The 12,892-nt window shown below is 40.7% G+C and overlaps 2 protein-coding genes across 2 annotated transcripts in view; one reads left to right on the top strand and one right to left on the bottom strand.

The window, feature by feature from the left end:
- Positions 1 to 12,892, top strand: part of tnnt2 (troponin T2, cardiac type) — a 163,356-nt gene that overhangs the window by 77,736 nt on the left and 72,728 nt on the right. The window lies entirely within an intron of this gene.
- The window catches only part of pkp1 (plakophilin 1), a 56,177-nt gene that overhangs the window by 20,440 nt on the left and 22,845 nt on the right, over positions 1 to 12,892 (bottom strand). The window contains exon 3 of the mRNA XM_062978694.1: positions 8,890 to 9,320. Coding sequence (XP_062834764.1) covers positions 8,890 to 9,320 — 431 coding nt within the window. The remainder of the gene's footprint in view (positions 1 to 8,889; positions 9,321 to 12,892) is intronic.

The raw sequence follows: 12,892 nt of genomic DNA, 5'->3' as shown, positions 1-12,892 counted from the left end.
TTATTATTTGCACAAGAATAACATTGAAGTTAGACTTTAATTTAAAAATAATATATAATTGTGTCTTCACAAGTTATAGAGAGATTCAAGACACTGTCAGACATTCAGCAAGTAGAGGAATAGTTAAGATGACATTGAATGCATAAAGCCATTTTTGCCCTGTGCATAGTTCTTCAACTGATTGGCTTCTTTTTTCTGTGTATAATTCTACATGTGAGATAGCTATAGCTTGCCCAGATGGCAACTGTATAATTAAATCAAGTGGAAGAGAATTTTTTGCAGCCTTTCTATTTTTAAATGGCTGCAAGGGCACAAAACCAATTGCAGTACACTTGTACATTCTATGGAATAATGAAGCTTAAATAAGATCCATTGAGTGGCTGAAACCTAGGTAAGTGTCAACTTACCATATTTTCATTGATTAAGTGAGTCTAATTTAGTGGGAACTAGCTATTGAATGGTGTATTGCTTTGAGGGTCAGACTAAGGACCTTATCGTATTAGTCAGACAAAGCGTCCCATTTTGCCTGGCTTCGCCACAGAAATGAGGGACAGCTGGAGCAAATCCATCACTTCTCTGCACTGCTCCCTCACAGCAACACTTTCCTCTCACATGGAGGAAGAGTTGCCCAGATGTTGCAGAAGTGTGCTGGCTCCACTGGAGCCAGCACAAGGAAGCGTCCTGTGTTGAGAGGGAAGCGTCGTACAACGCTTTCCCTTCAGTTGAAGGAGGAAAAGTGCCCTTATGTTTTGTGATGGGCAGCAATCCCATCCATCCTCCAACTGGAGTGGAAGCATTGTAGGATGTTTTCAAAGGTAAATGTGATGAGGCAGTAAGACTCTGGAAATGAGGGTTCGATTTCCCACTCAGTCGTGGAAACCCACTGGGTGACCTTGTGCAAATCACAGTCTATCACTCTCATAGGAAGAAAAAGGCAATACACTCTGAATAAATTATGCCAAGGAAACCTTATGATAGGTTCATTGTAGAGTCAGTATAAGTCAGAAATGACTGGAAGGCACACAACAGCAGCAGCAGCAGCAACAACAACAACAACAACAGCAACAACAACATGGTCGACAAAAACCCATAAGGTGGCTATAAATCAAAGTGACTTGAAAGCACATAACAACAACAAGAAACAAACTAGCACAAAAATCAAATCCTGTGAGGGACGGACCACCCATGCACTTATATATAAACTCAGGCAAGACATCTTATACCTTTTCCACTTGCAAGTCCTTTCCATCCAAGGCATTTTTACATGATCCTCCATTTATGGGTATAAAAATCAAACATTAATTATAATAAATTAACATTTGCAAGGCTTGCTATACAAGTTGATTGTCCTTTTTGTGGAAGCATTTTCTGCACAGTCGACTGTCCACTGTACATGCAGCACACTGTTGATAACAGATTTGTGTAAAAGGGTGGCATTCAGAATACTGCCAAATTTTTCATGACCTCCACATAGAGATCAGGGGACCCCATACATGAATCAACCTAGAATAGACACAGTGTAATACCTTTTAAAATAATTATTTTTGTAAATTAGACTTCTTCCAGGATTTTACAAAGGGCAACTAAGATTGATTTAATCAGTGTGCATTGAACAACTTGGAGGATTGTTGTGTGTTTTCCAGGCCATATGGCCATGTTCCAGAAGCATTCTCTCCTGATGTTTCGCCCACATCTATGGCAGGCATCTTCAGAGGTTGTGAGGTATATTGAGGATGGCTGCCATAGATGTGGGCGAAACGTCAGGAGAGAATGCTTCTGGAACATGGCTATACAGCCTGGAAAACACACAACAGCCCCGTGATTCCGGCCATGAAAGCCTTCAACTACACATTAAGCAACTTGGACTTGTTTTAGTCTCAATATGAAGAGTAGATGAAATACTCCAAAGTTATGCTCCCAGGATCCATATTCAGATGAGAATAAGAACACTCCTCACCTGTTATTTTTTAATACAGAAAGTACTAATCTTGTTGTGGTTTTTGCATTAATATATCAGAAAGTTTCAAAGGGAGTGTGGTTTGTTCCCAGGCATCAGAAATTCCTTCCTAGCAAAACTGGACTAACTCCCATCATTGCTTGCTATCCCTTCATGAGGAGATGAGGACTTTTTCTGTTCCAATAGACTTTGGGAATTCTCTATTTTACAATAGAAGTGCGTTTTCTTGGTGTGCTAAACTATTTTTCTTTCACTTTTAATGGATATAATTGGCTTAAATTCTATAGATGGGGTAAGGGCAATTTAAAAATAACTTTTGTATGTTTTTATCTATACTGTTCAATAAATCTCCATGTGGGAAACATTCCCAGTCATACTGTAATTATGTGAAATCATAGATATGACTTTTTTTCATGTCAGGAGTGACTTGAGAAACTTGAAGTCGCTTCTGGTGTGAGAAAATTGGCTGTCTGCATGGATGTTGCCCAGAGGATGCCCGGATGTTTTACCATCCTGTGGGGGCTTCTCTCATATCCCCACATGGGAAACTGGAGCTGACAGACAGGAGCTCACCTTGCTCCCTGGATTTGAAGCGCTGACCTTTCAGTCAGCAGTCCTACTGGCAGAAGGGTTTAACCCACTGCGCCACTGGAAGCTCTATATATATGACTGAATATCACTGATTTACCTAACTTCCAGCCCAGCATACCATAGATTTGTACTAGAGGAACTAGAAATTCCTAGAAATACCATATCTCATCTCTAAGAATCAGGTCCTACAACACGTTTGTATAGTCATTTCTTGGGGAGTTGGCAGAATTATTATTATTATTATTATTATTATTATTATTATTATTATCATTATGTTTATTTAAACTCTGTTTTTTTCTCCACAAGGAAACTCAAAGCAGCTAGATTTGCCTGGAAAACCTAACAAATTCCTACAGATATGTTTTTCTGCAAAGTGTAGGTAAGTGACCCCGCAGATATGGTTCCATGATTATGAGGGTCTTACTGCACATGATTTCATTCTAATTCTTTTTCTCTTGTAGGTCAACCTGAGCCCCCATATAATTGTAATATAATATAATACAAGTTTTCTACTATTATTAGATTTAGAAAATAAAATTAACACCTATCAGCTCTATTTCTGCTGAGTTTAAATTATTCATTATGCCTGCTCATTCAAAATATTTTTGTTATCAATAATTAAAGCATCTATTATTCACAAAGTAACATCTTTTTTGACTTTATGTCCACCCAACTAATTAGGGTAAATTTTTTAATTAAAAGTTGGCATTATGGTGAGGTAGTCACATGGATTTTGCTGAGTTTTATACTTAAGCAGGGTAATAGAAAAAATAATATCAACAAACAATCTTCTAGAACAGTGGTTCCCAAATGTATTTGGCCTACTGTGGCCGGGAGGGCCTTTGCACAATTACAACTTGTGCGCCAGCTGCGACCATACCTCGAGAAGTCAGATTTGACCATGGTGGTCCATGCCTTAGTTACCTCTAGACTGGATTATTGCAATGCGCTCTACGTGGGGCTGCCTTTGAAGACAGCACGGAAATTACAATTTGTACAACGCTTGGCAGCCAGGTTTCTAACTGGAGCAAATTACAGGGCGCGTTCAACGCCACTGTTTAAGGAGCTCCATTGGCTGCCGTTTATTTTCCGAGCCCAATTCAAGGTGCAGGTCATTACCTACAAAGCCCTAAACGGTTTGGGACCCACCTACCTTCGAGACCACATTTCCCCCTATGAACCCGCACAATCTTTCGCTCGTCGTGGGAGGCCCTCCTCTCGCTTCCACCACCCTCGCAGTCGTGGTTGGTGGGGACGAGGGAGAGGGCCTTCTCCGTCATTGGAACTCCCTCCCCAGGGAGATCAGGCAGGCGCCTACCCTCCTCTCCTTTCAGAGGAGCCTGAAAACCTGGCTCTTCCAGAAGGCCTTTGATGAGTGATCCCTGTAGGATTGACCTGTTTGCCTACTCAGTATTAGACCCTCAGGTATGCCTTCCCCAGTATTATAATTGCACTTTAATTGACTATGACAGCTGGGTAATCTCCCCTCCCTGATGATTTCGACATATTTTGCACCTTGACCCAGATCCTTGGGATTTTATCTTTGTATGTGACTTTTTATGACTGTTTTTATTGTTGTTTGATGTTTTATTGCTGATTGATCTGTTTTATTGTTTGCGTTTGCTTTTATATTGTTGTTCCAGGCTTGGCCCCATGTAAGCCGCCCCGAGTCCCAATGAGGCGGGGTATAAGAATAAAGTTATTATTATTATTATTATTATTATTATTATTATTATTATTATTATTATTATTACCGCCCCCTTTCCAGAAAAAAATCACTCAGCGCCTCCTAGAAAGGGGGGCGTGGCTTTAAGGGTGTGGCTCCTGCTCAAGAGAGCGGGGCTGAGCCTCTCCCCTAGTCCAAGATGCAGGGCTGGGAGGGGGAGGGGGAGGTGGGCGGGGCCACAACTGGGTGGCCAGGACTGGGATGGGTGGAGTTACGAGCTCTGAGGCAGAGCAGAGCTTCTATCCCTATCCTGCGGCGCCTGTCAGGACACAGGGGGAGGGGCTAAAGGAGGGGGCAGGGCCTCTTCCCAAGTGCCTGACGGGGCTGAACCTCTATACCCTGCCCTGTGTTCTAACAAGTGCCTCAGGGGAGGTTTAAAGAGGCTCAGCCCTGTCTCATGCTCTTGGGAACAGGCCCCGTCCCTGCCCCTAGCCCTGCCCTTTAGTTCTAAAAGCCCTCTCAGGAGAGGTATAGAGGCTCAGCCCTGTCTCGGGCTCTTGGAAGGAGGCCCCACCCCCTTCCTTAGCTCCACCCTCTGTGTCCCAACAAGCACCTAAGAAGAGGTATAGATTCTCAGCCCTGTCTCGGGCTCTTGGGAAGAAACCATGCCCACTCATCTAGCTCTGCCCCTTGTGTCCTAACAGGTGCCTCAGGTGCTCAGCCCTGTCTCTGGCACTTGGGAAGAAGCCCCGCCCCTCCCCTGGCCCCGCCCCCATGTCCTAATAGGTGCCATCACTGCCCCCCTGGATCGCTGCAGCACCCACCAGGGGGCAGTAGCACCCACTTTGGGAATCACTGCTCTAGAAAATGAAGAGGACATTTTTACATGTGGTTACACATTGATTTTCCTGCATATTTTAGGGACACAATGGCCACTATATCATCAAAACAAGCAACTGTTAATAATGAAGTATAAATTAAAATATAATGAAAACTAAAGTTAGAATTGTCATGCCTGGCATTTCCAATTTCTCTGTATAGTTGCGAAAGCTAGATAGTGAAGAAAGCTTAAATGAAAACAACCAACTCATTTGAAATGTGGTACTGGAGAAGAATTTATGGATACCATGGACTGCTAAAAAGACAAATATATGAGTCCTAGGGCAAGCCTGAACTCTACTTAGAAGCTAAGATGACCAAAGGACACAATTTTGAAAATATTCCGAGAAGACTTGACTCACTAGAAAAATAATACTTGGCAAGGTAGAAGGCAGTAGGAAAAGAGGAAGACTGCATTTCATAAGAATAGATTCAATCAAGGGAGCCTTGACTCCTCACAACCTGAGCACAGCTGTTGATGATATGGAAATCTCTCATTCACAGGATTGCCATAACTCGAAGTCAACTTGGCAATAACTAAGTAGTCAATAAACTCCCCAAAGTCCTCTTCCCAGCCTGCTATCTGCCCAAGTTTGAGTGACTAATGTGTGTGTCCTGATCCCACCCCGTCTGATCCTTTTGCCAGCCTCTTACTCATTTGAGTTTGAGTGTCTGAGTGATATCCTCCCTCTTCCTATCCAATCCGCTTAACCCCCCCCCCCCCAAGTGACTGGGGATTGATGTAGGGGTGTAGACATCCTCCCTGTCCTCCATCCAATCCCCTGCCCAGCCTCCTGCACACCCAAGTTTTGGTGACATGAGGGGAGTATGTGTATACACCTAACCCTCACAAATGTGGAGAAACAACTATAAGCAATAAAATTAGATATAATAGCAATATTAAATAAAATGCCACATACATACCAGACCTTCAGAAATGGGAAGTGGGCAAAGTTCACATTGCGAAGGGTTCAAAAGAGTTTATCTTGTGTTGATTTTGTATTTTTTTAACTTCAGTGTAAAATATGTATGTGGGTAAACACATATTCAAATAGCTGAATGCTCTGAGGGTTTTTGAATTGCATATTGAAATATGTGGAGATCTGCATACATACATATACTGAATAAAAATGTGGATGCCCTTTGGAAATCTTCTCACCATGAACCTTGCCCACCCCTCACTGATACATGCACTATGTGTTTAAAAATGGTGACATCATGCTTATCAGACTTAGGTAACCACCACCAACCATCCTGCAGTCCAGCCATCGCCTCGATTCTACCCTGATATAAATTCAGTGTACAGAACAAACATTGCAAAAAGCTTTCCCCTTCCCTATGTTTTCCAAAAAAGGAAAGAATAAAAAAGAAAATGTTTAAATATGCATTAAAGCTTAAAAGAAGCACTTTCACATTGAAAACAGAGACACACCATGTATTTCAACATGACTGGCATTGAGATGTTTTGCAGATGTGAATCCATCCTAAATTAGTTGATGGAGCCTAACTATCACAAAAAGTGCTAGAGCACTGCATACAATGTATAGCATCCCATTCAGGAAAGTTTCACATCCACAGACAAATCATATTCTCAAGTCTCACCTCATAATTCTTCAAATTTGAACCCAATTTAACATGCCCATAGTTACATATAGATCCATATTATACAATGCACACCTTAGAACAAATAGACTTTCTGGACAGTCAGAATCACAGTGAACACATATCAAAACACTGTGCAAAAGATTCTAGAAAATGTATCTGTTGAAGATTCTGTAGTGATGAGAATGAAATCACAGGATGAACAGAAATCACAATATCCTAATTTTTAGGAAGTGCATGTGATATTGCCACTGAACGAAATCTCTGGTCTCCAGCTTCATCCTGGTGCATATCCCACAGGGAAGTTGCAATGGGCATTGCAGTAAAGTTATTTCACCTAACTATTCCACACAAGGCACTAATGTTGATACACCTATCAATCCCTTTAATTCAAAGCTAATTCTATAACTAGTCTGCATAGTAAAATCAACAATCAAGGCAACTGCCCTAAGAAAGAGATATTTCCTGGTGCTAACTTGGAATACAATTCAATAAATGCATTGGCTCAGATATCCTGAAAACATTACAGTTTGTAAAGTTATCAGCAGAGTTTATCTTATTTGTGCCTTATTTGTGCCTCAAAGGCACTAGTTAACTGACCAGAATTGGTTATTCGCAGAAGTAGGTGAGAAAAACAAGAAGAAACCCCCCTGCAACAAAACCTGAATCTGAGGCATCAATTTCCACAGACTTTTGCAATTTTAAATTAATTCAGCTCGTTGTGAATTTTTTTTATTAGCATTGTTTAAACAACAATATATATCAACAGCGTCACACTCCACACTGATCCTCCTCCCACTTGAACCTTTGAGCACCAATGGTCTTTACATATTCTCTGATATATGTATTTAGGATGTGTTGTACCCCACTTAGAGCTTTGAAGACAGGCAGGTAACAAATTGTTGTTGTTGTTGTTGTTGTTGTTGTTGTTGTTGTTGTTGTTGTTGTATTAAGCCTTCTATCAGAGTTCAATGCCTGTGGTAGGCATATACCTTGAAACATTACTTTATTTTTCATGCGAAGGAACACTTAAAATGAATGCCTGTATAAAACTAGAACAGCTTTCTATTACTTATGCGAATTGATCCAATTCTGAGATGAAGAATTTAATTCATTAATACACTTTAAAAAATCAATTTGAAGAAATTGCAGCTCCACCATTGTGCAGAAACATGCAAATAATCACAGATCTAGAAATGAAACAATTTCCCAAACAGAACTAGTTCTTCTGGAAGGAAGATTCACTAATCAGGCACAGTGTTTGAAGACAGACAACTCCCAAACTTAAACTTGTTCTACAAGACGAACCACCCTATCAGGAAGGGTGCTATAAAGAGGACCACTCCTGTAAGACGTTTGGCAAAGAATAGTATTTCCCAGACAACAATTGTTCTGGGAATGACGTTAAGGCAATTATTTTAAAAGATGAAAATACCATAATAATCTTTACTATGATAACAAGGTCTTTCTTAGAGAGAAGTGTGAGTCTTCAGAAGGACAGCCAGTTTTATTTTCTAGAGGGATTTTTTGCAGCACAGTCCTGTGGAACATTAATAGTACACAAGTTTATTATAGTCTAAGTCAGGTGGTGGACCTGGATAACTGTACTGGCAGATTTTTGGCTTCTTTGGCATTCTAGAGGTTGATTGCCAAGCCTCACATCCACCATTTTACTTTTTTTTTTCGTGTCAGGAGCAACCAGAGTTGCTTCTGGAGTGAGAGAATTGGCTGTCTGCAAGGACGTTGCTCAGGGGACGCCCGGATGTTTTTGATGTTTTGCCATCCTTGTGGGAGGCTTCTCTCATGTCCCCGCATGGAGCTGGAGCTGAAAGAGGGAGCTCATCTGCGCTCTCCCCGGGTGGGATTCGAACCTGGCAGCTTTCAGGTCAGCAACCCAACCTTCAAGTCATGAGGCTTTTATCCCCTAGGCCACCAGAGGCATGAAAAGCAGTGATACACTTTACTTCGGGACTTTTTCTTTCCTTTAGGGGTTAGCTAGTTCCCACACCAGTCTAAGCTTTCATGGCATGGAGTAGAATCCATCCAATTAGCTGAATAAGGTGTTATCCTAACTTAGTAGGCAGCTATATGTTTGTTGTTGTTTATTCATTTAGTCATTTCCGACTCTTCATGACCTCATCAACCAGCTATATATATATAGTTGCATAAAAAGAGAATTGGCATGGAAACTTACTTTGAATTGGAAGGAGGCTGTCCATAGACCACATCCGGTTTGCTAGCTACAGGCTGAGCATAGACCACATCTTGCTTATTAGTAGAAGTATACGAAGAAGTGCGGACTGGGATTCTCTTGCTTGTTCTTGTAGTGGTTGTAATTCCCTGGTTATTGCATGTAGTGCTGTAGAGGCTGTGGCGATTCAGACTGGCTTTGTGACTTACACGGCTTCCGCTCTGGTTTCTTCTTAGTGTGCCGCGTGGAGGGTCATAGTAGAGATCGGGCTCACTACGACTACTTTTCATATTCTGTACAAAGCAGTAATCACTTCCAGGACTAGTAGGACTGCAGATCTTGTTGTAGTTCCTCCCAGCCCAGCTATCCATTTGGCTGTATGAACTGTAGCGCTTGTTCTCTGCAGGCTCCCTCTTGAGGGTCCCATTGTACATCTGATAAAGACATAGGACAGAGAGAAATCAAAGAGGGGAGTTATTTTTATTAGATGTATGTTCACTGTCCTTAGCAGTGCAAGAGACATTAGGTGTTGCCTCTAATAGAAATAAAAGTCAGCCAATATTCTCTGGTAGATATATTGTGGATAAGTCATGTATGTTGGAGTGGTATCAACTAGGGACATACTGCTTACCAAATAGCAAGAGGGCCAATACTTTATCATGTAACTATCAATTATGTGCAATTCCTATAACAAAAACAGTAACAAAATTTCATTACTCTCATTATAGTAATGAAATTTTCACTAAGTATACTTTAGAAACACTTTAGGAACAAAATGCCAGCACCCCTAATTTTGTAATGACTTTCAAAACTTTTTTTATCAATAGCACATGCCTAGTATATTAAAAAATAAAATATATACAGAAATAAGTTTCACTGCATTCAATGGGATTGACTCTTAGGTATAGAACTGTGGTCTAGGAGATTTCATGCATCACTGGCACACCAATTCCTGACTCCCTTCCATCCCTTCACTCCCACACCTTCAGCAGTGCTGGAGACAAGTCTTTTAAATGTGATACATGACAGTAGCACTTCTAAACAAAAGCATACGATATCACTTAGCATTTCTCAGGATTTACGTACTTGCAATTACTATCAACACTACATATTATTATAAACTGAATTTCTTTTGACATTCCTTTGTCTCAGTAAAAGCCTCAATCAATCCACACTATACACTTAAGTCCTTTGGTTGTTGCTTACTCCAACTAGCTAGATACCGACTAACAACTGTGTCCTAGAGGAACTGTAGAATAACCTGTTGGAAGATCTATGGCAGCCAAATGGGCTGTCAGAATTCAAGAGACAATTGAAAACCTGTCTCTTATGGCAGACCTACCCAGACAATTTAAACTATGAATTTTAACTTTACATTTTATTACTAATTAATTATGTCAATTTTTCTTCAATGTATTTTAATATATGAATTTTAACAGCATTATATTTTAGCTGTGTGTTTTAACCATGTTGTACCCCACCATTATTGTTGTGGTTGTCATCGTCGTCGTCATCGTTATAATATCTTTAAACTATGGAGGTTTCCATCTTGTCCATTGTGCTGTTTAATATTAAAGGAAGCCACTCAGTGAGGTCATCAGGACTTGGGGATTTAAATGACATTGATTTTATCCCATATGCTGATGCCACAAAGCTCTACTTCCTCAGTTAAAATTGACTGCAAAGATGCAGGAATTAGACCAATGGCTGGATGCTAAAATGTGTTGGATGAAGCCTGCTGAATCCCAATAGGATGATGGACCTGTGATTCCTGGGTCTGGGAATTCAATAGCATACTTGACCTGGGTGCAGCTGCATTCTTCCCAGGGAGGCAGGTGTGTATCTTGGGAGCACTTCTGTATCCACCCCTCTCACTGGACCTTATCATTCAGAGTGCCTGGGGCTGGTTTCAACTGCCACACCTGCTGTGGCCTTTCCTGAACAGGAATAATTTAACCACAGTAATCCATGCACTGGATTAAGCTGCCTGACCTCTGTGTGATGCTGACTCTAAGGATTCATAAGCTGCAACTAGTGCAAAATGCAGCAGCAAATTCGTTCCATTGAAGATTCTACAGAAAATGTACAAGGAGGGATCAACACTGCCCCACTAAACAAGGACCAATCTGGCCAGGCATACAGTAACTGCCACACCATGTCCCAGGGCCACATGATCCTGAGAAACAGGATGGGAATGAGAACAGTTGCAGGTGTTTCTGTTTCAGAATCAAGCCAACTGCTCAGATGGGCCCAAAATTAGATTATAGTTTGAATTCCGAAGCACTTTCTTTCACACTTCCATCTTTAAAACTCATGGAGGCACTTTGTAGGCAATACATTCTGTCTATTAAGCTTCAGAAGATATGGTTACATACTACATATTGCACCACGAACCTCATTAGATGGCCCTTTGTAAAGTGGGGTGACAGTGAGGGAAATTGTGGAGCAGCATAGGGAACCTGTCTGGCTATGTTCCCTAGCATCAAGATCTGTCCTCTGTTTTCCCACGATGTTTCCTCGCTGTCCCCCATTTTCTTTTTGGCTTCTCTGCCTTTTTTGGATGAGGAGTCAGGTGTACACGCAACTCCTCTGGGTGCTGTTGCCACAACGCAGCCATCACGGGGCCCCGCCAGAAGTAGCCTGCGTCATGTGATGGGCTCCGGGGGACTCAGTGGTAGCAATGCAGAGAAGTGAGGAGGAGACACTTCTCTGCCTTCACCTGATGAGGTTTCAAGAGCTTTACCGCTATTTCTGCCTCCAAAAAGTAGAGCGGGACGATGGATTTATGGTATTATTTTACCATATTTACCTTGAAAAGCAGAAGTTTCAGGATAAAATGATAAACGGTAATGATAGCTCTTAAACAAATAACTATGTAAAATCTGGAAACAGGGAGACACCAGACTTTAATAGTAAAAAAACCTGACTGACATGAAGAACAGAAATTATAATAAAATTCACAAACTGCATTTCATAACAAGCTTCTTTTCACACAAAAGAAGCTAGACTTTTCCCACATCTTTTCAGGAGACATCTTGTATATCTTGCCCCTCCCAAGCTGGGCTTGAACTGACTTGCTCCTAAGAACTCATTTAACTGAAGGTGCCTTCCCAAAGCTAATAGCTTGGCACCTACCGTTCTCAGGCTTCACAGGGAAAACATGTTTCTAGCTCAAAAGAAATAAAAAAGTGTTCTGTCAATCCAAAATGCAGGTCAAAAATAGTTTGATCATTTTTTTATAAACAGATAAAAAACAGCAGCACACACACATTTATACTTATGGAATTTTTGTTTGTTCTTCTTCCAAACACTTGATGCAGATAAGTGCATAAGAAAAAAGAAGCCTTATTTAAATAGTATGTTAAGTTTGCAATTGAAGCATAATAGTCAATTTTTGTTTGCAGAAAATACCCTAAAGGAACAGCATCCGTGCCAAGTTGCTGTTTCTGCTTCTGTTATTGCTTTCTTTGCTGAATTAAAAGCATACGTTAACTTGTAAATAAATTAATAACTAAACTAAGCTTAAATCTGGTATTCAGCTTTTCCTTCTCAGGTCACTGAGCTACATTTAGACAGCCCAGTGTTCAACAAGTAGGAACTTGTCCGTTTGCTTCTCAAGCTAGCTGTAAACTGGAAGTGCAAGAAGTAGAACCAGAGCGTGGGTGTCTATACAAAATTGTGTGGAATTTTAGTGCAACAGCTCTTGGGCATCAGTCCTGGAGGCCTTTAACACTATACAATTATACCACTATGATTCTATTTTAACTGTTGTTGTTGTATCCTATGGGATTCTGAGGTTTGGTGAGATGCTATTTATTCTCTAATATTTATTTAAGATAATTTCACATCACCTCCCAGCCTATGAGGGATCCTGAGGCAATGAACAAATAAAAGAAATTAAAAATAGTACAAAGATAAAAGATTTTAAAAGTACTTTTAATGTTTGAAAAAACAGTCTAAAGACAATTCTAAAATGCAATGTAAAAGTTAAAACAGAGTAATTAAA

The sequence above is a fragment of the Anolis carolinensis genome, chromosome 4, assembly GCF_035594765.1.
Source record: "Anolis carolinensis isolate JA03-04 chromosome 4, rAnoCar3.1.pri, whole genome shotgun sequence".
Lineage (NCBI taxonomy): Eukaryota > Metazoa > Chordata > Lepidosauria > Squamata > Dactyloidae > Anolis > Anolis carolinensis.
The sequence above is the reverse complement of the archived record's forward strand: the minus strand, read 5'-3'. Positions and strand labels throughout refer to the sequence as shown.